Here is a 27691-nt window from a genome sequence, read left to right as displayed (position 1 = left end):
AAGAATGGATGCAGTATTTAACAACTCTGCTGGGCCCAGTTTATTAAAATAATGGACAGGTTGAGAGGTTCCTGAAGTAGCTATTTAACAAACTTCCCTTCTCTTTTTAACCTTGTGCTATTTACTTCGAAAGTGATATCTTTAAATCTTAAATTCAAAATCCAAAATATGCATTCATTCTTGGAGTCTTTCCCACATTAGTTACCTCCTCTCCAAAATCAATGGGTTTGTTTCAATTAATGCCATTTACTGCCTATGATATTAAAAAGAAAAGTCTGATAAAGCCGCAAATACAGTAGGACTGAACTTGGTGTAACACTGAGTCAGTCATCATTCTGGAAAGCTTGTGACATCATATAAGAAAACCAAACGCATGCTACCGAGCAATGATTCCTATGCAGCGGCTCAGAAATCCATACCAAAATTCTAATGGCTAAATAATAACAAAAGGAACATAACATTTTATCCCTTAAGTTGGTGAAGAACTGCATTTGGTAACTTATCTTAAACATTATTTGTAGAAAATAAATATTTGTGTATTTTTGCACAGTGTTATGTTCTGTGCATACAACCCGAATTGCAGGAAAAGTAGATACGTTTTTTAAATGTGAATAAAATGAAAACAAAAAGATCTTTACTTCTGAGAGATTTTGCCTCTCTAAGACCCCCTCTCCCCCCTTTTATAACTAATCATTTTACAAAGCTTTCATTCTATTCACATTATAAAACGTCCCATCTTGTAAGTTGGGAAAAAGTACTACCCTAGATGGACAAGGAACCATGAATGGTAACTTTAATGACCTTGTTTGCAATGTAAAATTTACAACAGTGAAAAAAATTTAACATCACAAAGGTAAATTATATATTTTTTAAATATTGGAATTTTTTTTTTTACTTTTAAGTGCCCTATAAAGGGTTAAAACAAGATAAGAATAAGGTAGCCTTGATTGATCAGATTTGTTAATCTGATTGATGTGCTATGTTTCTTTCTCTTTTTGTCTTACTATTTTTTATTTGTTTCGTTATTTGTTTGGGCCTTTCACCATCTTAGCAGTTTGCTTTTATGTCAGTTTTAAATATTATTTGTTTTTTTGCTTATGTAAGTTATGTACATAAATCGGTTGGGACAAATAAAGAAGACATACACCAGCCATATGAATTATCAGTTATAACTTCAAAACCATTAACATTAAAACCACCTACTGTATTGTAGGTTTTAATTCCCTCTCGTGCCACCAGGGTAGCTCTGGCCTCTTATGGCATGGCTCCACAATGCCTCTGGGGTGTGTTATGGTGTCTGTTATTGGCACGTTAGTAGGGGATCCTTAGGGTGCTGTTGGTTGCAAGGTGGGGCCTCCATGGATTGGACTTGTTTATCCAGTACATCCTATGAGATGTTAACTTGGGATCTAGGTAGTTTGGAGGCTGGGTTAGTGGCCTTGGGCTCTATGGGGCACTGAGTGTTCCGACACCATTTTGTCATGGTCAGTTTTGACAGTTTTTGGCAGTTGGTTTCTGCACTGGCTTTTCTGTGGGATCAAACTGAAGAGACAGGCCTTTATAAATGGACATAGATGAGCCTTGGGTGCCAATCACCCTGTCACCAGTTTACTGGTATTTAATTTATAAACAATTCACCTGTGGTCATGTAAATGTTATGGCTGATCGGTGTATAATTAAGGATAAAACATTCCAGTACAATTAGAATTTATTATTTTCGTTATTGTACAAATACAACTAGATTAAGTACCCAGTTTCCCTTCTTCAGTTAATGCACCTACAGTACATTCAGATTAAGAGATAAAGCTTCACCGTAGTGAAGACCCACCAACCAATCAAGCAACCCCATATGATAATTACTTAACCTGATATGTGATCCTGCAGACAGGCTGAACTCTAAAGCTTACTCTCATGTCATTCTACATCATATCCTTTCGACTCGCTTGGTTTGCCTAAAGACCTACATGCATAATTAGCCTGACTTGAACAGAATTGGCCTGATGAATCATAAGCTACGCTCCACCAAACATGTCTTTCACTTAAGAGGGCATAGCAGAAAAGGAAGTGGGAGAAAACTAAACCCTTTCCCCACGGGAAGGGTGAAACCCATCCTCTTATATTATTAGTTATGTTTTTGTCTGGTGGACTGCAATGATCTTCAGAAACTCTGCTCTATTTTTCCTATTCTAATTAATGATGTGTAATATTTCATTTATTAGAGCATTTTTTTTATTCAACAATAGGTTGTGCTAAATCAACATTACTAGCGACAGGCTTTTTCAACACAATATAATTATTTGCGTCATTGGCTTTTCTGTGAAAATGATTTCCAGCCACAATTGTGTGGAATGTCACAGATGAGAAATGATGCACCTGAAAAGGAGGAACGAGCACATGGTGCTGTGGTGTCCCCTAGTGGATGAGCAGCAAACTACAAATGGGCATTGGTTGTAGACCAAAAGGTAAATATTCATTATGTATCTATGAGTGTTACGTAAAGGATGTACAGTATGTAGAACCCTATCAATATCACATACAACCATCTTTGGGAATCTAAGAAATCCCTAATTGTCTGAGGAACGCTTGAGGAAGAATTTGAAATAGAGCATGGAGAGTGCCTTTGAGAGAGGAGATAACATTTACAAAAATATTAATTTTAGCATTTTTCCCCCCTTAATTAAATACAAGGTCAAAAATAGAGGCATCCTTATGAATTAGATTCAGAGCAATCTTGTTCTCTACTTAAATTTCTTGACTAGTTCAGGGGTCGCCAATCCTGTTACTCTAGAGCCGCAGCCTTGTTTTCTAACTATCCCTGCCCTCCTCACTGCAGATTACCTAGATCTAGGGCTATGACTCTAGAGGACCAGGATTCTCCACCCCTGTATTAGTACAAAAATTATAGGTTTCTTTTCGGTCATGTAATTATGGGTAACTATACAAGAAAGCGCTATACATTAGTTCAATCGCAACACTCATAATTGGTATAGGCTGACATATTTATTTATTTATTTACTGTTGATTTATAAATAGAATTTAGTATTACTTATAAATAAAATTTTAATTAATTTGTAATCAAATGGGTGGCTGATAATAATAAACTAGAAATGCTGCATATCAGGATATGTTTATCCTTATTTATTAAAGTGAGTCAATAATGTATTTCTCCTCGTTTGTTTTCTCCCATCTCATCTCAAACCACTTGTTTTTCAGTGGGTGAAACAACTGAATGTGTGTCTTCTACACAGCGATGAGAGGCGGCGGTACCGAATCAACACTGTTTAACCACCAAGCATTGTTTAGGCAAAAAAAAAAAAAAGGTTTTAAAATAGGATTTCTAATTATGCAGTTGCATTAAGAGCTCCAATGAGATCTTTTCTTTCCTAATAATGTTCACAATACATTCTTTTATTTGCACAGTGGTTCATGGTAATGCACATAAATGATTACAGAGCACAGAAAGAAAAGACCAGGCAGAATTACAAGAAAAAAGTAAAAGGACAAGAAAAGAAAGACAAGGCCATAAGTGTTTGCATATTAAACATTGGCAGTTGCAGGACAGTCAATCCAGAGTGAAGGTCAGTTCTTCTCGCACATGTCCTCTGAGAGTTATATCACATCTGTCCACTCTGTTGCCCATCTGTAATCAATCTTAATAGCCAGTCTTTTATTTAATTCTCATTTATCGGTCACACTGACGGTCTGACACGTCACTAGTCAGGAAGCACAGCCTCTACATCACTGTAGTGTCGATAACACAGTCCAGTTTACTGCCAGTCCCATTTTTTTCACCAGCGGTTACTCTGAGCAGCCACGTCCTCGTCCATAATTCGTGGAAGGCGACCACTGGCTCCACCCTCTAGATAACCAGATTTAACTGCAGGAGCCTCAAGGACTTTCATCTTATTTTTATTCAGCTCTGGAAATAAAGAGTAGTATATGAGATATGCAAACTGGCATAGAGGTAGACAGAGGAGGAATCAAATGTCATCCCTTACAGAAAAAAGAGTGCATTTCACCATGTTATACTCTAAAATGTAAACTCATGTGGATAATATAGTAGTATACAGTAAGTGAAGATAAAATATATAATAGTGTGATTTTTCTCACATGTGAAAGACAAAACCAACTTTTTATACCAAATGTGAAAAAATGTGTGAAACATATTTTGAGAAAATATGTGAATGTCACGTTAATTGGTTATTCACACTTTTGATTTACCTGTAAGACCTACTTGAAGATGGATTGGTGGAACACAGTCATCTCAATATTTCACAAGTCATCATGTGAATCAAGCACCTGTCATTTTTGGGAGTGCGAAAATAATGGCTAATCTTGGACTAAGTGTTAAATATACTCCCATAAAATAAAATAAAACACCCATAGTTCAGTTTGGTTGGATGCTGAGGAGAAAAACCTCCAGTGCCACCCAGTGCCAACTGAATTCCAGCCTACAAATTGAATCATTTTCCAATGGTAATCGAAACAGGACAACTAAATAAAGAAATACTTTTCATCCAGATTAAGGTTATGGATAACATTATTGTATTATTAAAACTTATCATGACAAAAATTTAAATAAGTCTGTATTTTGCAGTAGGTGTCTGTTAAAGCTAATTATGATTGTATTTAATTTTGCCAAGCTATTCAGATCCTACTGAGAGATCTATGAAAAGCCCAAGCAGTGCTGCCAAATTCTTACCCGAAATAGCCATTAGCATCTTCCTCCTGGCCCCGAATGTGGATACACCCACTTCCTTCAGATCCTCTTCAGAAAGAGTGAGGAACGTCTGGTAATCAATCTGATGGAGAATTACAAAACGTAAGAGAGAGATAAATAGTGAGAAAGGCAGAGTAGCTATTATGTTTTCTGTACAAACCAATTATATAATTACAACATTTTTGTAACTCAAGCAAATTGGACGCTGTATGATGCATTGCTCAAGTTTATTTAAATGTGTAAGTTTTTTAAACATAAAATAGTGTAAATATTTGTATACTGTACTGTAACTAAACCGATTTCAAATGTTTCATATATACATTATCTAATTTGTGGCGATCAACAATTATTTAGTTTTTATGTTAAAAGCTATTTTTCCTAAGATACTAGAATATTTACTGTATACAGATAGTCCTTGGCTTACGAACTAGTTCATTTCTGTAAGCATGTTTATAAGTCAGATTTGTTCTTAAATCAGACAAAATGAGTCTTATACGTCTTTGACACAAATATACAATGTAAATCATACCAATCCATAACCGCACCTAAGAAAATTAATCTCACATGATTACAAAATCCTGGATGCCATTTTGTCTCAGAGCTGTTTTGGAATTGTTTTACTGAAATTATTATTTTTTTATTTCCTGTTTTGTTAAAGATTTTTCAAAATTAGGACTATTCACTATCAGTACAGCTTTACAGGACAGCCATTTTCTATCATCGTGCTCCTGGACTGATTTATTGAAACCGGTAAGGTTGACTAATTTTTTCCACACTCCCACACATGCACACATACAATATAGTGCACTTTAGACATTTCATACGTTCATTTACACACTGAGGATATTGCATATATTTGTAGATATTGGTATCTGATGCACTGCAGTGTCTATTTTTTTGTAAAATACACATGAGCTACTTCCACAATTTGTTTGCATTTACAAATGTTCATAGAATCGTGGTCCGTTCGTATCTCCAGAAATTCGTAACTTGAATATTCATGAGATGAAAACATGACATATATGCAACATTTCCTGGGACTAAGAGTAAATTTAAAAGAAGGTGAAAATCTCCAAAAATGTCTACTTATATATATTTATTCTTTGTATTTGTTGAGAGCTTGATACTCTTAGTATTAACAGTACAGAAACAGTACTTACATATTTGTATGTAGAAAAATATTTATTATAAATTATAATGATTGTCTTTAAAACAAAGATTTTTACACATGGACACACACACACATTATTAATGTATTTGTTTATTTATGGTTTATTTTTATAACCGTTTTATGTTGGGGTTTTTTGTCAAGGCCGTGAATAATTCTGAAATGCTGAGATATAATTTATACTCTTTTAGTAAAAGTAAGCAAATAGATGAGTAAGATGAAAGAGCTCCTTCAAGGTGGCCACACATAATTGGTTGAGATAACTGAGGAACAGATTTGATGATGTAAAGTAGAACAGCTGGAGCTGGGAATAATAAGTGTAATCATGGCTGACCTGTCCTGTGCCAGAGAAAATTAAAGTAATCAATTGAGACAGTCATAAAAAACTGCTGGAAAAAAACTGCGGTGGGAAATTAAAGATCATTAAAACAATCTCCGTTGTGTCCTACACATTTGACTGTTTTCCTGCTCTATCATCCACACTTCAATTAAGGAAAGTCTGTTTATTAGCCGATTAGTTAAATCAGGTGTGTTTTGAGCTGAAAAAACACAAACATGTCCAAGACGAGTTTTTCTCCAGGACCTGGGTTGAGAACCATCAATATAAACCTTGCCTCTTTATCTAAAAGCAATATCTCTACTTGTCAGTTTAATAAAAAAAAAAAAGACTGAAATACTTGTGATTGGACCAACATGCAGAGACAACAGTGTGAGTGTTTATATGAATGTACCTCTTGCTCCTGGAAGACAGTGGTATATTTCTCCATGCCCAGCTGAATCAGTAGCTCCAGCAAATCATCTATGGGCTGAGGAGGAGGACTTGGAGATCCACCAATCAGTGGTCTGGATATACCTTCATAGTAGCTGTTACCACTGAATCCATCAGCTGCAAAGGAAATGAGATATACAAAAAGTGAAATTTATTTACAGCTTCTTCAAGATAGGCATTTGCTTGTGCATAGTATAGAACCTTTCTTTGATAATAAATCTAATAATTAATTTAATTTACACTAACCCTACATTACTGTTGAATGCCTACTTCAGATTGTATTAATGTTTTATAAGAGGAACTTTTAAAATAATGCCAAATACATAATCACATTTTTTCATGAGATAAATTATCTTTTTTTTTTCAGATTTTTATCAGAGATAAATTATTTAATCATGTGAAAATTATTTACCATGTAAAGTCAATAGAAGACTGAGATTTGACGGTAATATAGTAACCTATCGATCCATCCATCCATTCATCTATCCATCTATCCATTTTCTCTACTGCTTATCTTGTGTAGTATCATGGGAGACCTGGTATAAGGAAGAAAACACCCTGGATGATGTGCTAACTACTGCACACCACAAACCCTCATTGCATCATTTACTATGGGCAATATGGAAACACCAATCAGCCCACACTGCATGCCTTTGGAAAGTGTAAAGAAATTGGAGTGCCTGGAAGAAACTCACTAATCGCAGAAAGATTCTACTGTATGAACTCCAAGCACACAAACCTGCAGTGAGATTTGACCCCCAGCCCTCGTGGTGAGGGTTGACATGGCTAACCACTAAGCCACTATGCTGTCCACGGACACCGATATTTTTAAACATTTTGCTATTTGCTAAAGAAACTAAAAAATAAAGGCTGATGTTGTAAAGAGTTCATATTCTGTATAAAAACCACCATTGGTAAGACTGGAGGTCAACACCTATGTATTAAAAGTTTACATTGGACTGCCCACTTTACCCAACTACACCTGTTTCAGCTTTAAGACACATGTATACCTGGGCTGTTGCTTGGCTCTGGCCTCTTGAATCATTCAGAGGTTTTACACTTCCAGAGCCCTGAGCAACCCTGAGCAAGAACATGGCAGCTTCATAAACCCATTTTGAAATCAACGTGTTTTTGTTTTCTGTTTCAATTTGTGTCTCATGAAAATTGTAGGTGGGAGCTGAGTAAAAATCAATCAGATCACTTTTGGATAAACAGTCATTGCAGTTCGATTTCTGCCTCTGGCACGGCTGCCTCCCACAGCAGGTATCAACTGATATCAACTCTGTATCCACTATATAGAGCTGATTATCTGAGTTAGGAGCAAGGGGCAGTGGCTGGTTCTAAAACATTTGGCCGACTTGGAACTGCCAAAACATGCAGTTCCTTAAATGATCACTAGGCTCCAAAAGTGAATCCACCCCCATAGAACACCATGTTAAAATGTCCAACTTTCCAGAAATAAACGTTTGCCTCCTCGTCCAAAAACGCTTTTCGTCTCCATAGCTAAAACTCCCATACATGACAAGTGTATGGGGTGAAATCTTATGTAACTCTCAGTTAAAAGCTACATAATAAAGATGCATTGGCAATTTGTGTAACAGCTGCATTGCTATGGAATTATAGTTTAATTAACCACAAGAAATGTACTGTAGTTCTGACACGGGACAACATGTAGATTATGGATGGAATTCAAGCAAACACAAAGTAATGTAAGCATATTAATTAACATTAGCTACCTTAGGATTTTATTACAGTTTTAATATACAGTATTATTTTAATACTGTAAATCTAAATCCAAATCTTGTGTACAGGCTGAATGTTTGGACCAAACTTTATGGACTAAACTTAATGTACTAATCCTAAAATTCCCGAACTTACAATGTTGTAATGAGTATAGGGTACTAGGTACAGATCTTACTTTTTTTCTCCAAAGTCAATCACCCAAAAATATCAATAATGCTATAAAGGGAAAACAACCTTAACTAAATTTTAACATTTTTAATTACCCTGTATAAAAACAGGTTTATGTGTAGTACTATAAATGGTTGGAGATGCAATTCCATACAAAATGGAGTGATATGCTTCAGGTGTGTTCAGTTCCTCCACTGTGACCTGAACATGAACATGAAAAGTCGACACTATCCAAGTATGTATGTGTTTCAGAATGTCTACTTTTCACTCAAGTGATAATATCTGTTAACATCATTTGTAAACAAACCTTATTTTCACTGTTGTGCATAGACTTTCGGACCTCTCTGTATGAGCAACAACTTTTTATTTTTAAAGAAAAAAAGTCATGGCCTAATTTTTCATTTCTCTCTCTCTCTCTCTCTCTCTCTCTCACACACACACACACACACACACACTATGTTGTTTAGACTCACATGTTTTTTCTGTGTTGGTGCGTCCTGAACAACAACTATAGACCATCATGCCTGATGATGACGATGAGGAGGAGGTGGAGGAGGTGGGCGGAGATGAAGAGCAGGAGGGCACAGATGTTGACGATGCAGACCCTCGTCTCTCTCGCCAGTTCTCTGAATCGCTGCCATTACACACTCTGTCCTTGTTACTCTGAGAGCTCCATGACTACAGTGAGAGAGAACACACAAACACACACACACACACACACACACACACACACACACGCACACAGGTCATGTGAATTCTTTCTAAATGTGACATAATTCATTGCTACTAATTTGATGCCCTTGAGGCATCACTGCCGCTGAAAGAACGCAAAAAACTGAATCTGTTGAGTAGAAGAACAGAACCCTACAATTTTAAGTGTCCTTCAAAAGTAATTTAGTGCTATTATATTATTATGTTATACATTATTATAATCATAACCATTAGAATGACAAGCTTGTATTCTAGTAGTCGTGTCATGGATAAGGTCAGGTATTTATGCTTTGGAAGGACATGATGTGCAAGAAACAGTGGAATAAATGTGACAATAATACATCTCTCTCTCTCTCTTGTTCTCTCTTAACTTGTAATTGGACTTCAGAGCAGCACAGGAGATTTGCTGCACCACATGACAGTAATCACATTTTCATTTATTATTGCTGTGGCTGAGTGTGTGTATGTGTGTGTATGCGTGTATTCAGGTCATTAACTCAAAATGGTTTCTTTCCAGGTACAGAGCCATGGCCTCTCACAAACCAAAAACAAATCACCAGTGTCTAAATCTGGGAATTTGTTCCTAAATCTCCACAAAACTAGCACCTGTTATTTTTTTGGCCCAGAAAAACATCACTACCTCCATCAAACTGTAGGCTAGTAAGTGTATAACAAGTCAAAACCAGTCCATGTGCTTTCTAAAACATCACTGACCAGCAGCACAGTTATAGAGTGCCTCACTGCAAATATCCATCATTCTGTATTTGCCAGAAGCATGGGGGAATAAAGCTATGCTAAACATGTAGAGTTGTAAAGGTGGGTTTGGTGCTGCTCAGGGTTCCATAGGTTCTGTATTACAATTCTAAACCAAAGCGTAAGTAACTCCACATACAGCAGCTGTGTTAATTTGACCCTAATCACATACAGTATCCAGCACTTCCAATTGAGCTGGCCCTTGAGCAAAACCCTTAACCCTATCTGCTCCAGGAGTGCCGTATCCTGGCTGACCCTGTGCTCTGACCCCCTTTCTAACTGGGATATGCGAAAAAAACACTTTACTGTACATGTACATGTGACAAATGATTGAATATTAGATTACTGTATCAAGGTTACACAATGATATCATTAGTAGATTTTCTAATAGAATTTCAGTTGTTGGCCTCTAGCTTTTATAAATGTGATTGTCTGCATATTTGATTAGAGTTGCTATTTGTGTGGGTTATTAAAAAAAATTAAATAAAAACTCAACCAGACTTAGGACAGAACCTTGAGGGATGCCTACTAAAACAAAAACAGTCATATGTAGGTCATCCGCTGAGTGCTTCAGCAGTTTGTAACTAGTATATTGCCAAATTGAGCTCTTTATAGTGGCACAGTGGTTTATACCCCTATCTCACCTATGCGGTTTGACTCACGGTGAGATGCGGTGTTAGGCACCGTGAGCTGCCGCGATTGCACACCGATGTTCCACTGACATTCCGCGAAGTTCTGCAAGGTCTGCAAGCTTCCGCGAGGAGCGCCAAAAAAATTACTTTTCAAAAAAAATCATGATGAACCATACTTACAGCCACCACACAAAACCTTGTAGGTGAGATAGTGGTATTAGTAATTAACAATCTTCCCTCACACCTTAAGGGTGGGGAGGGTTTCCCTAGGTACTTCGGTTTCCTCCATCCGTCCAAAGACATGCAGTCTAGTTCACTTGCATTTTGCAAATTGCCTGTAGTGTGTAACAGGGTGTTATAGGTTTTTTTTTTATAAGGATGCATGTGCTATATGATGGGTTAGCACCCCATCTAGGATGAGAGCCCTGGGATAGGCTCCAACCCCAGCAACCCTACACATGATAAGCAGTATAGATAGTTGAGGGATTAAGTTCATTCAGGGACATAAGGTGATTAATCTTAAATAAGGGGGAAAATGAACCCATGATACCATTCCAGTTAAAATATTATTCCTGATTCATTGGTTAAATATATTTCTTACAGCACTGCTGAATGGTTGATTTTAATTGGTTGGAGATAACATCACTTTTCTTACTAATACAATACTAAATAAAATCTCATAACATGAAATTTAAAAGGACTTGTACAGCAGACTTCTTCAAGATGAAATATCAATAATAATTTTCTGTTATATAATGACGAAAAAGGAGCCATTTATTTAACATTGATGGAAAGAGTCACCGGCATCTGTGCTTTATAACACTGAGTGATAACAGCATTCGACTTTTCTCCTAACATGCACTTTGTAGATATTTTCTCATATTGGATACTTAGCTGTCCTTTGGGCAGTATAGGGTTGATGTGCTCTCTGTGTTTGTGTGTGTGTGTGTGTGTGTGTGTGTGTGTGCATACCTGTTGATTATTGAGGTAGGATCTGTAGCAGCGTCGACTCACGCTGCGCAGCTCCTTAACAGCCTCAGCAGGCATCGACTTGGAGAAACCCAGACCACTCCATGTGTCAGTGGGGGTCCGAACCTCCGTCACTACCGGCTTTTTCTGCATGGCTGCCACACACACAAACACACTGTGGATTACAAACTACAATTAAATCACCTATAGTGAAGCTGATGAGTGTGTATATTGCTGTGTGTATATGTAAGTATGGGTTTGTCAGGTCTGTAACGATTCGAGCACTTTCTGTTTATATGTATTATTATAATGTACCTAATCAACATCTCAATAAAAAAAAAATTGCTGTGCTCTCTCTCTCTCTCTCGCAGATGTTAATGAATTTGTAGGTATATTGCATGTGTGTGTGTGTGTGCGCGCCCTCATGTAGCAGATGGTTCATTCAGACTCATAATTCCTTTAAGCACTTCTGTGGGAGCACTAGCACATTTGGCACACACCAGCATTTAAACGACTTAGCCAGAATCTGATTGATGGATAAACATTTATGCTCCAATAAGATGGCACATGTGTATGAGGGGGGGAGCAAGAGAGAAAGCAAATTGATTAGAAGGTGTTATTGCAGTTTATTAAAAATCTGGCAGCATGTCACTCTGAAACGTTGCCTCAATCACTCTTTAATTTGTTTTGTGGCCGAGTCATATAATAGAATGAAAACCATATTTCATCTCTAATCATAGACTTAGATGCTGCAGACAAACCAGCCACTGAATATCGATTTTACCGAGGATGAAAAATAAAACTTTTATAACTCAAGGAAAAATTAAATGCCTATGTCATGCATGTTTAAACCTAACTGGCATTGCCAGAGATGCTGTAGAAAATAATCAAATCTGATTAAAACACCCACAAATACACACACACACACACATACACACACACACACACACACACACACACACACACACACTGTACACAGGAGGCAGGAATTAAAATGTTAAATCTATAGGCTCTGAAAACTACTTTGATATCGTAATAAAGCAGCTATATGAGGAGAGAGGATATTAAACCTGGCCACACAACAGAACAGATGGATAGAAAGACAGATATGGAAGAGGAGAACTGAATGCTGAATGGGTTTGTAGCTTGTCCTGGAGCCTCAGTGTCGTTTCTTTAAAACACAGTCACCCGTGAGTCAGCAGAACTCATGTTTTATAAAGAAGTAATTTCTGTCATAATCTTACTGTTGTGAGGACAGATCTCCTGTCAGCTGGATGCTACTATTTCATCAGCTCAATATACAAAGAAAATATACTGAAATGCATTTATTGAGTAAAAATATCAGCAAGAAAAAGAAAGAAAAGAAAAGAAAGAGAAGTATATAGATGGGAAAGAAATAGTATGGAAGGCAAGGGAAACTAAAGAAAAAAGGAAAGGGAAGGCTAGGGAGAACTGAAAGAAATGAAAAAAGTGTGAGTGGAATGATATGATGAATATAAAGGAAAAAAGGAAGTAAGAAGAGTAAAGGAAATTGTGTAGGGTTGGTGTTGGATGGAAAAGAGGAGAAAAGGAAAAATGGTAGGAAGCAAAAGGAGATAAAAGAGTGCAAAGAAATCACAGAACTGTCACACACACTCGCTGTGTACGGAAGTAGTACGGTCGCAACACAGGAAGCATAAAAGGAAACAAGATGGCGCATCACATCGCTCAGTCATTGAGTTCGCCCATGTCGGACCTGATCGTTCGTCTGCCATTTCATGAGTACTCACTTTTTTTGGGTTTACTTTCTAATTCGAGTGTGTGTTTATAGGACGCGGGTTAAATTTATGTTTTTCCCTATTCTGTGAGAGTCCTTAGACTAATTTGCGTGGTTATCCTGCCTACGCGCTGGCTTCCGCGTTTAGGTTTACCATCCACGCTACAAAGGGTTAACTGTTATCGCTAAGTCTTCTGCTCATCCCGGGTTAGTTTGTGACAAGAACAAAGAAAAGAAGGAAAGAAGAAGGTAAGAAGGCAGGAAGGAAGGAGCAATAGGAGGTAGAGAAAGAAAATAAAGAGGGAGCTATAACAAAATAGGGATGAATGGGGGAATAAAAGAAAATAATGTAGAATAAAAAGAACATAAGGAATGTATAGGGAAAGGAAGAAGAAAGGAAGGCATAAGGAAAAAGATAGAATGAAAGGTCTACAGAACAAAGGAGAAGAGAGAAAGGAAGAAAAAAACAATTGGAAGAGTTGTAAGATAGACCTGAGCAGTATCAAAAAGGAGGGAAAGCAAGGAAGATGTGAAGGAAGTAAACAAAGCAGTAGAGGTAAAAAAGGAAGAAGGTGTTCTGAAACATACAGTAAGAGGTGGACAGCTGAGTCTCTGTCAATCTTTAAACGATGACTAAAGACATATCTGTTTTTTCGCTATTTGGGTTGATCTCATCTTCCCCCTCCAAAATAAAAACCCTTCCCAACAGCCTTTGACTGATGGTACTTGGTTAACTGAAGAAAAACTATAATTAGAAATAGGAGTTAATAAAAGTTATGTCAGAAGGAAGGGAAAAGGGAAAGAAAGAAGGAATGAGAGGGAGAAAACCAAAGGAGAGATATAAGGGATAGTACGAAGGAACGAATCAAGTAAAAGGAGATGGATAATGAAGAAATGACACAAACCTTGATTTGCTAGAAGTTTCTTTCTCTCATACTCTTGTTTCTGTAATAAATCCAACTTCTGTCAGTTCCAGAATTCATGGCACCCTTGGTAAAGATGTGTAATGCTCATTTTACCTCATTATTTGAGTAGGACTCATGAGATGGAAATATCCTAAGACTACAGCGTCTGTCTCTGTTAAAATGCACACCATCCACCTCCATCCTTACAGACCTATGTATACACACACACACACACACACACACACACACACACACAATATTTGCATTATAAGTTATAAAGTCAAACTATATACTGTAAAGTCAAAGACAATGCACTTAAATTAAAGTCCAGCCATAAATGAGCTGAGTCTGAATTATTCCCTAATCATTAAAGTAAGAAAACATTATAGCATACAAGTAATTCCACAAAGATTTTTCTTTCAAGAAGAAAATCCCCATGGAGAGGTTGTGATAGCAATTAATAAAGAAGGCAATTGCGGGTAAAAAGTCACAGTAAAGCCTTCCTTGTGGCCTGAGCAAAAAGTTTTCTCATGCACTTATGGGTACAAAGTTTCCTTTTGTAGATAAGAGCCAAAACATAGGGGATACAGAAATTATTCAATGTATAACAAGAATAAGATATGCATGCATTTATTGTTTGCTTTGTCATAACTCTTCCAAGAGAAAGAAGAACAAAATAAAATACGCCCTCACATTAAACTCATCTTCAGAAACTGAGTAATGTCTTCTCAACCCTGAGGTGAGAGTCAACCTCTGTATCTCAATCCCAGGGCCACATGCTTCGAAGGACGCATTTGAAGGCAAGTTACATCATAGTAACATGAGTAAGCCTGTCTCATTTTTACAACAACAGTGTATATTTTGTGGCGCAACCTATCCAAAGATTCTTTGCAAGCTAGGGAAGAGACCAGCAGAGATGATGGTGGACCCAAGGAAATTACAAAAATTACAAAAAATACATATATTAATAAAATGAAATCTATATAAATATATAAGCTGTTCTCTTGTCACAGTTAGTTAACTAGTTGCATTATTCTGGCACTATAACTGAGTGAATCTCTTTATTGCAGTGCACCTTATCACTTGCTAAAGATAAATAATGGCTCCGTAGCAGCACTAGAACTTGAACTCATGCCATACAGTCAGTAGACCAGAACCCTCTGAAAGCCCTGGTTGGATTTAAGGGTATGGTACCTCATTGCATCTGAATGACTGTTTCTCCTGACTGGTCCTGCAGTCTTTAGAGTGATCTCTTTGACCTCAGTGACCTCTAGAGCCGGCTTTCCTGAGTGCTCACTTACTAGATTCGTCGACTGATCCTCGTTCTCCGGGATCTGAAATCATGATACAGTCACTATTCTCTGCAATTAGGTGTCCAGGTATTAGACAGAATGTGCATAATGTGCATAATTATTGCTTGATTGCTCACAAAATGACCGGACTGTGAATATCCAAAAGGAATTATCTACACAATTTGGGTTTTTACAGATGGCCAAATTTTGTCCGCTGATGTATCCACATTAAATTCCAATTAAGGCTTTAGTGTAGATAAGTGTGTCGAATTATTCACACCTTCTCTAATTTAGTGTCTGTTCCTCTCAGTCCCATGCGGCTCTCTTCTGCAAGAGCAGTCAGTCCAGGTGGCGGAGAGGGGCGTGGCTTCACAGGCACAGGGTTAGAAATAGAATCTGGTGTGTTGACAGTGCCTAAGCACCAAAGGTAAAAATAAGTAAGTTTAATAGATAAAATACTGTTCTCTAACATAATATATACAAATGAACATTTAAAACACACACACACCTGTTTCGGTGACATGCAGCTGCTGCATTAGCATGTTGAGCCAGTAGTTTGTCATTCCACCATTGACCAGCAGGGAATCCATTGCAGGCTTTGGTACTATAGACACCTCACATGAGGTCTTTGTTGCCACGGACACCTCACAGGAGTCAAGGCCCAGCAGGAGTCTTCTGGCTTCATACAGATTTGCTATGTTCCTCTCCAAACCCTTTACCACCACAGACTGAGCAACACACAAATCATTTTTATGAGTAGCTGAGACTTCTTGGAACTAGAGCACCAGACAAACTTTGGTTCTAGGTTATACTTTTATCTAATGGAGAAGATGGTATTTAAAGATAATGTAGAAAAATCCACCCATCCATCCATATGGGAACCACTGTAGTCCAACTAGGGACCATGCATGGAGGGCAATGGTGACCGTTGTCTTTATTCCCATTTTTTATGACCATGGTAGAGCCTCTCGTCAACATTCATACATGCATTTAAACTCTCTGGGAAATTTCCAGGAACACAGATTAGCCTAGTCTGCATGTCTTTGGACTGTGGAAGGATAAGCACCAAGAGAAAACCCCCCTAGCATGGGGAGAACATGCGAATTCCATGCACACAGACACTGAGACAGTATTTGAACCCAGACTCAGGGGGGTGCAAGGCAACAGTGCTAACTGCTAAGCCATCAACGTAGAAAAATCTATACAGTATAATGTAGAAAAATGTGAATAGTGTTCTTTATTTTACTTCACTGAAACTGACATTTTCTTTTTAAAACTCCTTACAGAGTAAAGATATTTAGAAACTTTAGTGTTTCCTAGAGCATGAACTTCATCAATTCTCCTGTGTTTGAGATCTGAGTGTGAAATACTCAATGAGAACTTTTTTCAGCTTTTGATTAACCAACACTTTACAGTTGGGGTTATATCACCACCTGCTGGTTTGGCATGCTTTGACACTATGTTTTTGTGTTTTCCTGTTGACTTTTTTTTTTTTTTTAAAGAAGAAAGAAGGATAAACATGTTTTAAAAACTTCCCCTGTACATGTGGTCAAAGTAAATGTAAAGCAGTACTGTTTGCCTAAAATATGTTACGTTTTTTTTTGTATGGGTTAATTTTTATTCTAAATTTTAATTTCTAATGCTTTAATGCAAATTTTTTTATTATTATGGTAGATCCACTGTTATAAAAAAAACTAGTAAAAAAAAATTATATATTTTTTAACCAAACTTCACTGTGTACAGTATACGTTACATCGTGACATTTGTTAAAACTGTTCTACAAATAATCGAATTATACTAATGAATAATCTTTTGTGCAATATAATTACAGTATTAAATAAATACTAAAGTGTACAACTGAAGACCAAATCTAAGATAAAAAAAAAGATTTAACGGTTCATCAGATTGTTAACAGAACCTCTAGAGCCTCTAAATGAGGGAACTCTGGACTTGGCAAATGCTAGTAGTAGTCATCATAAATCATGTACTTTAATGTAGTGTCTTTTTTATAGATATTTATTAAGTAAAATAAGGGAAGCAGGTCCTGTATTATTAAATCAGACTGACCTACAGTATAGTACACTAAGATGGTGCAATACCTTAGCAGCTTGTTTGGCCTTTGGTTTGACGCTGATAAACACCCCAAGACTCTGCATCATCTGTGCGAGTTTGCGAGGGTCTGATTCACCCTCATCCTTCATCTCAAACATCAGACACACCGGCAGGCACTCCTACACGAACACAGAGACACATAGAGAATCAGGACAGAACCTAATGAGCGCCCAGGACAGGACTGAACTCCCACTGTTACTGTGTGCAAAAGGAGTTGATTTAAAAGGAAGCCATAATATTAAAGGCAAATTAGTCACAGAGGAATACAATATGCAAATTAGAATACACATAAGATCTAAAATGGATGACCTATTTTATTTTAGAATAATGACCTATACGGGCAAAATAAGAGAACACAATATTTCGTGGTTTTATCTCATAGCTAATTACATAAAAATCATTGCAATACTAATACTCTTCTATCTACACAAAATATTTTATTAGCAATAAAATCAGTAAGATGTACAGTATAAACACTAAACAGTCCAAATAACATATTTAAAACTTTCCAAGTTTACAATGAATGTAAAAGACAATAAACATATAATAATAGCACTACTAATCCTAAAAACAATTACACATTTATTTATAGATTTGTATCCATCCATCCATCCATCAAGGAACCTCTGTAATCCAACTAGGGACCGTGGAGGCCAATGGTGAGTGTACATTGTATTTATTCCCATTTTATGACTAACGTGTGACCTCTGGTCAACATTCATGCACACTACAGGCAATTTGAGAACGCCCTAATCTGCATGTCTTGTGGACTGTGGGAGGAAACCGGAGGTACCCGGAGGAAACCCACTTAGCACTGGAAGAACATGCACACAGACAGAGGCGTGAATCAAACCCCAACCCTGGAGGTGCAAACCACTAAGTTGCTATTAACTAAACCACCATGCTGCCATATATTTGTATATTTATTCATTACTCACTTTCTTTTTTCATTTTCTTGGATGCACAGACAGCCCAATTTCATACATCATACAGCCATATTGAGCTTTCACAAACAACACACATCACTAAAAGACAAAGCTGTTCACATCTGTTTCACACATGAAAACATACACAGATGCACACACTCACCATGAGCTGTTGTCTTGCAAGACACACTCCATCAGCGGTGCCCTGGATGAGTAGGGAGGGTGTGTGCTGTGGGGCGGTGAGGTCCGGCAGTACGATCTGTGTGTGTGTTTGGTGCATGACGTTGAGGAAGTTGGCTCCGTTCTGGCCCAACAGGAAGAGGTGCTGCTGAGACGTCACATCCAGCTGAGTGCTCACCATGACGCCCGTTACCCCGGCAACGGCTGCCGCTTCCTGACCTAGGAGCAGCTCCATGAGGAGACATGTAGCTTTCTATAGGGGTCAAAGGGAAGGGTAAAAGGTTACAATACCACAGCGGTTTATCATGTATCATGTTTGTTTGTTTAAAGCATTGCATTGTATGGGGTTTACAGTTCTGACATCTAAGTGCTTGTGTGTGTTACCTTCACAGAAGCAGAATTTCCCTGCAGGCCTCGCACCACGCAGGTGGAACAGTACAGTTTGGGTTGCGTTCTGAAAGTCACACTCACTCCAAACGCCTGTGCTACATGCTGAATCACCGGTGAGCTCGCATCTGTAACAACCCCGCCCACCAGGGTCAGAGGCAGGTCAAAGGTCAAAGCCAGAGGTTGCAGATCCTAAAGATCACAGAAAGAGAAAAGATTTGACGCAAAGACAAAAAAATGTTTTATTGGTATTTGGAACAATTTATTATTTCCATGAATGGGCAACAGAAAGGAATAAAACGTGAATTGGGAAATGCTTACTATTTCATTACTAAAAATCATTTAATATGAACAGATGTTTGATATTCTAACTGTACTGTGTAAATCTACAACTTGACACTTTAAGTGCACCTGTTGTAAAGTACGTAGTGTCTCCTGAATTTCACCGGGTAAGTCTTTACTATAAACTCTTTTCAAGTGTCAAGAGATATTCTCCTTTTTTTTTTTTTTTTTTTTTTTTTTTTGCATGTTGCACAGATGTTCCGGACATTCAGCTGACAATAAAGAGGGGCCCAAAAAAATGTAGACACACTTCAACATAAAAAATATGATAACGCGCACATGATAGCAACAACAATGGTGCGATTACTGATATCTTTAGAGGAAACATACTGTAATACTACACATTGCTGCAATAATTCAATCCGAGTTTTTTTTTTTTTAAAAAAACAGCATAGATAACAACTGTTAGTGTGTGTAAATTTTTTTTGTGTGAAAAAAAAATTTAGAAGAAAGAAATTTGTCTGCCAAAAAGTGCATGAAATCATCAATGCATGATACTAACTCTGATGTGTCTTCTAGCTGATTCCACACCCTGCACTGGTCCAGCTATTGACACCTGTTGAGAAAGATAACAGAAAGAACAAGTCACTTTACCTTAGATATACAATAGAAGTTCCCTGTAGGATTAATAAAGTACTCTATCTATCTATCTATCTATCTATCTATCTATCTATCTATCTATCTATCTATCTATCTATCTATCTATCTATCTATCCATCTATCTATTCATCTATCTATCTATCTATCTATCTATCTATCTATCTATCTATCTATCTATCTATCCATCCATCCATCTATCAAAAAGTAATCCTCTCATATCTGGTTCAATTTTTTTTCTTCTCAAAACAAGTAAAGCACTGATACCTGGTTGCTTTTCTCTCCGTTCACACTGTGGCGGTTTGAGTCAGGGAAGTGAATGTGACAGGAAGTTTCCTCCATGACTTTTTTGATATTTCCTCCGCCTTTACCGATCACGTGGGAATGCTCAGTATGAGTGACATCCATCTTCAGAGTGACTTTATTAACCTGAAGCCGATTGCAGAACAGGAAACGGTGCCATAAATCAGTGTAAAAATCATGAGAGAAAAAATAAACCTGAAAGGCACACATCTCACTTACTTTGGTCTCTAAAAGTTCCAGAATTTTCCGTTTGGCCTCCAGGACGTCATCTCTCTTTCCTTCTACTTTTACATGTGGATCTTAAAATGTAGAGAAAAGCATCAAGTCAAAATAGTGGAATTAATGACAGCTGTATTTATTCTAACATAGCTTGTGTAATAATTTTTTTAATACGTTTTTGTTCTAATATTGATTGTTTCCTAGCATGAGTAGAAGATTTATTTATTTATTTATTATTAAAACACGGTATCACTTATCCTAAAAATTTTAATATTTAGGCTGTTTATTTTCATGAAGCAACTATGCCAACATAATGTAAATCTGTTAATCTGCAGCAGATCAACAGTCAACAGTCAGCAGCAAAATGAGATAAATCCATTTAGCAGTTCAAATTAACCCAAGACTTGATTTTAAAAGGAAGTAAGAAGAATTGCAAGCTGATAGAGAATATTTTTTTTGCATTTTTTCTGCAAGTCACAAGGCAGTTAAAAAGCACAAATGCCAGAATATACCATAATATGTATATGCTATTAAGTCTGTTACATTTAAAGAGACACTTGCACTATGGGATAAATGGCATTTTTAGGATAACTTTTGTTATTTGCAACTCTATTTATAACCGATTTAGCATATTTAGTCTTTTTCTGTTGTTGTTGTTGTTGTTTTTTATTAAATTTTTTTTTTGAATGTTTTTAATTTTTTTTGCAAGGTTTATCACTTATATGTATTGTGAAACTGGAAACTGGAAAGCAGTACACTTGTATTCCATTAATGCTAGAGTACTGCAATGGCAGTAACAGAGCATAAACAGTTTTTTTTTTCTCAGCTTAAACATTCTCTAAAAATCCATTTAGTTCACTTAATACATTTATTTTAGAAAAGAAAAGATTTAATGCTTTTGATTAAATGTATAAGTTCAAAGCTTCTAAAATAAAAATATATAATTTTTCTAATTATCTTTTGTTATGAACAACCTTGTGTGCCAATAAGAAAAAGAAGAAAAAGAGAAGAAGTAGAATTTTGACTTATTATGCTTACCTAACCTACTTACTAAATCTTGGCAAGTAAAATATCCTAATTGTAGATAATTATGTACTATTTCTTAATAGAAGATTACAATAAACCAGGATAAGCTAATTGTATGTTTTACTATTTTTTAGGGTTTAAATTTTTTTGTTCTGCTGGCAGATAATTTTGCTGAAAAAAATAAGTATTGATTTCTTAAAAAAAAATTTATCTGCCAGTGGAATAAGAAACAGTAATACAAAGGCTAGAAAAGTGTTTAATAATCTTAAATTTGGCTTTATTGTATCTTATAACAAGAAACGATTTTTTTTTTTGCAGGATATCACACACCTCTTTTTTGCTGTACATTGCAAAAAATACTATGTCAGCAAGTAAAAGAATCTAGTCAAATGTATCTCATTTCATCAATCTAGTAGAATTCTTCTAAGCCAAATTGACCAAATTTATATGACTCATCTCTGAAATCCAGGTTTACACAAGAATCTTTCCTCTCACCTTTCTTTGACTTGGCTCCGATCTTCAGTTTTGATGGCCATTTCACCTGAGTGTTAGTTTCCCTCATTACCTGCCAAGATAGACGTGTGAGTGTGGCAATGTGTGTTTTTAAGTGTACTCATAAAATGACAGAGCATGTCACGAGAGAGGTGTGCGAGAAAAAGAAAGACAAAAAGACAGGTAGCTGGGAAAGGAAGACACATTGTAAATACTAACAATACCCTATTAGCATCTCAAAGCAGCACATTACACCCTGAGAAGACAAATATAGATAAAACCAGCATAGTCATTTGCACAGAATTACATGATGCAGCAAGTGGACTACTGATGCTATCTGCTCCTCTACTGGGACTCCAGATTCTCTTACCTTTTCAAAGAACTCCTCCCCTGTCAGGCCTGTTCCATCGGAAGGACCTGCAAGAAATTTAAACAAGAAAAAGACATCAGTGAGACATGCGTCATTAAATAAAAAAATTAATAAACAAATAAATACATTTTAATCAGAACAAATAAAATGGTCTTATTTTTTCAGATGAATGGTATGAGGTATTTTTACATGCAGTAGTGTAACTGAGTGTGATCATTTTTCAGCATTAACCAACTGGTTCTTTGGGAAGTATTCTTCAGCTTTCAAAGTGTGAGTTCTTGTGGGTTTCAACCACACAATTCATTATAGAACTATGGCGAAATTTCAAGGATTTTACATGATCACTAAATTATCTGAGTAATATGTACTTGCATTTAAGAAACACATGAAGCAGCATTTCAATTTCCTTAAAGTTTTACCACATATATGGTGTAATATCAATACTGTTTACTGTATAATTTTGGAATGAACAAACTTTTTTGAAGTGAAATGAAGGTGTGTTTATTAAGTAGATTTCAACTGCACACTAATAAGCGCATTTTCAAAAAATGCAGTGCTATCTGTTAAATTTTGAAATTAACTAAAAATTTTTTTTTGTTTAATTCTTTTTATGATATGAGGGTGTTTTCCATTGAAATTTTAAAGTAATAGTGATAGTGATGAAACAAAGTCTATATGTTACCTCAAGCTCTGCCAAATACACCTGTGAAAATCCCATTAAAATTTGTTAAGTCAATCTGTTCGTGATGTGGCACAAACAAACAGATAAACAGACAAAACAAACCTTCCAAAAACCATCTTGATGTCTTCCACTACTTATCTAACGTACCACCAAAATAATTTATTTTCTATATATATCTTTGATGTATAGACATGCCGACTTTACAGTTGTATATTTTACTATTTAACCTTTTTCCTAAAAACTAGATTATTTTTTGGTTAAGCATATATTAAAATAAATTTTATTTTGTCCCCATTTTGTCCCTGCAAGTTTACTTTTTTTATTGTTTTTTTTTTCTCATAATGTAAAATTGCAGTTTAAATAGTTACATTTAGCTTAACGCACATATACAAACTACATTGTTCCCGACCATCACATAATATTTTTGCCATTTCATCTATCTTTACTTGTATTAATTAAACATTATGCTTGTTTTCTCTCACTATAAAATTTAAACATAAAAACAATGAAATGGTAAGTAAAATTACTTGAATCCAATTGTTTACGATAAAAGCTTAATTTTAAAAAGAAAAAAAGGAGAAGAATTAGCTTAAAAATAACATTTAAAAAAGTTAAACATAAAATAATGTAAGTTAACATCAAATAGATTTTTTAATTATAAGCAATAAATACATAAATAAATACATTTTGGCTTGCACTGAATCTGATTGGTTTATGTTAAAGGGGTCTCAGAAAGAGTATCACCTACTGTAGGAGCTGTCTCAAGACTTTTTTTTTTCTACAAATGTGTGATCTGTGTTCTTGGATACAGTAAACTCATTTATCTAAGTTCAGGTTAGTGATGTATAGGAGGACAGAGGCAACACTCAGAGTTTAAATAGATGAACAGGCAGAACAAGTGTGTGTGTGTGTGTGTGCGTGTGTGTGTGTGTGTGTGTGTGTGTGTGTGTGTGTAGAGGTTAAACACAATGAAAGGCCATGGCTATGTGGTGACATTTAAAGGGTTAGAGTGAACATCCCTCTCTTTTCTTCTCCTCTGCTCTTATTGCCATGGGTTACGCTGCCCTGCCAGTAGGAATGGCCTGACTTCCATCTTGTGTGTGTGTGTGTGTGTTTGTGTGTGTATGTGTGTGAGCCAAAAGCCATTTCTGAGAAACAGCATCTAGCAGTGAAGGCATTTAACTCACAACACTGCTGACGCAAGCCCCCCGCCCCCCCCCCCCCCCCCTATTTCCCCCCTTCCACCCCCCCATCCCTCTTCTTCAGAAAGCACACACTCGCTCACCCAGTTTAAGAAAAAGAAAACAGCTGATAAACCACAACGTCCAGTAAAGATGCTGGTTCTCATCCCCGCCCTCCTGTCAGAGAGTCACAGCGGCCAAGATAACATTCCTCCACCGGTCCTGCTCAACATTCTGGTGATCAGCTTCACTCAGACTTTCATTGTTCTGGCAGGAACGCTGCTTTCCTCTCTGAATATCAAAGAGCAGCAGGGACGAGCGAATCACAGCACGCAAGACCGAGCACTTCTGCAAAGCAAACAGTCAGCAAGCTGCGTCTCACCGATAACATACTCTCTTTCTGAGAAAAAAAAAAGAGAAAAAGTCCTGCCATTGCTGCTTCTGCGCATGCCACGTGCTGGAGTGTGTAAACATCAGCATGAGCACTGAGCAGCCAGCAGCATGTCTGAGGAATCTCTCCTCCTCATCCTCAGCAGCGTCTCTGGCCCAGAACTTCTCTCTGACTCAGAATGTAAAACCGGTCACTCGGTTTACACACATACTGTATGGCTTTAGACTCCACTCCTTTTTCTTACTTTCACTTCTTTACTTTATGTCTCATTTTCCTCTATTTCCCTTTATTTCTTTACTTGTTTTTTTATTTACTTTTTGCTTTTCTTCTGTTTATCATTTGTTTTATTATTCCTTTATTTTACAATTTACTTTACACTATTCTCACTATTTTTGCCTTTTAATTCATTCATTATTTCTTCACTTCTTTTCAATTTTATAATTATTATTTTTATATAGTTAATAGAGTTGCTTAGTTAAAAAGCATGTAGTTTACCCTTCTTTGTTTTGTCACATGTCACATATTCTTGCTTTATATTCCTCCCTTCTTGTTTGTTTTCTTTCTTATGTCTCATTTATTTATTTTATTTTTTTACACTTTTATTTTGTTGTCATTTCTGTGCATTTATTTGGAATTTATTATTTATTTATTTCTGTCTGGCTGCCCATCAGTCTGTCTGTTTTTCTTTCTTTCTTTTTTAGAAAGTCTATTTAAAGTCATTAATTAACACAGTGCTACAGAGAAAACTTAAAACATCTCTCTCTCGCTCTCTCGCTCTCTCTCTCTCTCTCTCTCTCATACACACACACACACACACATACACACTCACCATAAAGCATGGTCTCCAGTTTCTTCCTGTCAATGCGGAATCTCTCCTCCATCCAGTCCGTGTCAGATTCCTCACAGATCTTGGTCTCTGCCTCCATCCTGGAATTTCCTCCTTCCTCCTCATCATCCTCCTCCTCATCGTCCTCCTCCTCAGTTTTGTCCTGAATCAGCACTTTCTGTTCTTGCTCAGCCTCTGAGCCCATGTTTTGATCCTGTTCAGGCCTGAAGCAGGACTCAGATTCAAGTTCCACAGGGTCCACAGAAGTGCCCTCCATGCTGTCTGCCGGGGCTGAAGTGTGTGTGCTGGAGAAACAGTGTGTGTATACGATGATGTTGCCATAGAAACAGGCAAAGGGAGGTGTCGGGGAGGGGGGGTGTCGTGGGTGCCAGAGCAGGAGAAGTGTAGACCCCTAACCCTTTAATGCATCATATACAAACTTGCCTTTTCACTGAGAGAGAAAGAGCGAGAGAGAGAGAAAGAGAGAGAGAAAGAGAGAGAGAGAGAAAGAGAGAGAGAGTGTGTGTGTACATGAGACTCCACAAGATTCCAACACAGCACCTGAGTCGAATATAATATGTCTCAGTAGACAGAGATAAGATAAGTGATAAAAATGAAAAAGTTCTGCTGACTGTGAGACTGAGACATTCTTATGCTGTATAAATATTTAATAAACAAACACATTGTGTCATAAATAAGTTCCATCTCGTTCTGAGCCAGGAGAAAGCATGAGGCTCCAAACCAAACTGTACTGTAGACTGAAACTTATTCTGCAAGCACACTCGCTTTACCTGGCCTTTTATCCACTTTTTTTATCTTTATCACTTACTCACACACACACTTCTCTTTCACCACACCGGTCTTTCATTTCTTCGCACTCCTTGACATTCCACAATTCATTTCCTTTTTCTTTATCTTTCAACTGTTAACTCAATTCTTTTTTTTTTTTTTTTTTTTACTTTTCAGTTCTATCATTTATTTATTCCCATGATTCCCCCTTCTTTGGAGTCCATATACATTTTTTTTTTCATATTTTCCCTTCCATGCTTGTCCTTGTCTTTTTTTATTCATGGCATTACTGTATTTCCACATTTTCTTTGTTGTTCCATTATTCAATGTTGCAGTTCATTATGGAAATCTTTATGATTTTTTTTTTTACCATTAACCCTATTAAACTACTTGATCTATTTTGATACTAGCCTTCTTCCTTCCTTTCTTCCTTCCATTCTGACTTTGTTTCTTCTGTAATTTGTTTCTATCTCCCTTCTGTTCATTCTTAAATTCTTTCTTCCTTTACCTCCTGCCTTCCTTTGATTTCTAACATTCCTTCTTTGTTTTTGTTTCCTTTTTTAAATTTATTTTTTCCTTTCTTGCTTCATTCCCTACATCATTTCTGTCCCTTACCATCTGTCCATCCATCCATCCATCCATCCATCTTTCCTATCTTCTTTTGTTGTCAATTTTATAACTTTTTTAATTTCCCTTCAGTTTTTTTTCAGTTCCTTCCTTCCTTCTTTTTATTCTTTCTATCATTTTAGGTCTTTCTTTTTCTGTTTTATTCTTTCTTCCTTCTGTTCATTCTTCCTTTTCTGTCTGCCTTCTGTCCTGCTTTCCTTTAATTATTAACATTCTTTCTTTGTTTTTCTTTCTTTTTTCTTTTTCCTCTTCCTTCTGTTTCTTTCCTTTTTTCCTTATTCCTTCCTTCCTACTTTCTTTTGTTAATTGGAAATTTTCTCTCTCTTTCTTTCTTTCGATGTAGACAGGGATGTCCTTGCTACTAATTTAAAATAGCCATTGAAATGGTTTTAAATGACACTGGAACACTTTTAGATGTAGATAATGCAGTGAGGAGAGTTTGGGACTTTTTGACTTTGTGGCTGTGTCAGATAGTAAGGCAGATGCACTCACTTCCCTCCACATTACTGCATTCCCGACTAAAGCAATCCAAACAAATTCCTGCACCTGCTGCTGCACTCGGAGCTGATCACAGGAATGTGCTGTTTTCATTTCTTTCCAAAAGTGAGGTGGTGAACTCAGGCTTTTAATAAAAAGAACTACCCCACACCCTCTT

At 36.7% G+C, this 27691-nt stretch overlaps 1 protein-coding gene across 1 annotated transcript; it reads right to left on the bottom strand.

Annotated features, from left to right (window-relative positions):
* Window positions 1-3387: 3387 nt before the first annotated feature.
* Window positions 3388-25897, bottom strand: bicc2 (bicaudal C homolog 2). Its single transcript, XM_053486957.1, has 19 exons — window positions 25624-25897; window positions 22541-22587; window positions 22174-22243; window positions 20653-20732; window positions 20398-20559; window positions 20036-20089; window positions 19189-19383; window positions 18788-19057; window positions 17686-17817; window positions 16095-16314; window positions 15867-16000; window positions 15489-15628; window positions 14409-14505; window positions 14295-14334; window positions 11637-11788; window positions 9042-9246; window positions 6620-6774; window positions 4703-4802; window positions 3388-3919 (listed from the first exon to the last, which is right to left on the bottom strand). Exons 1-19 carry the CDS (start codon window positions 25895-25897, stop codon window positions 3789-3791), a joined length of 2658 nt encoding a protein of 885 aa, XP_053342932.1. The 3' UTR covers window positions 3388-3788.
* Between the last annotated feature and the right edge of the window lie 1794 nt (window positions 25898-27691).

Source organism: Clarias gariepinus, chromosome 2 (assembly GCF_024256425.1).
Source record: "Clarias gariepinus isolate MV-2021 ecotype Netherlands chromosome 2, CGAR_prim_01v2, whole genome shotgun sequence".
Taxonomy (NCBI): domain Eukaryota; kingdom Metazoa; phylum Chordata; class Actinopteri; order Siluriformes; family Clariidae; genus Clarias; species Clarias gariepinus.
Note: the sequence above shows the minus strand (reverse complement) of the source record. Positions and strands in the feature narration are given on the sequence as shown.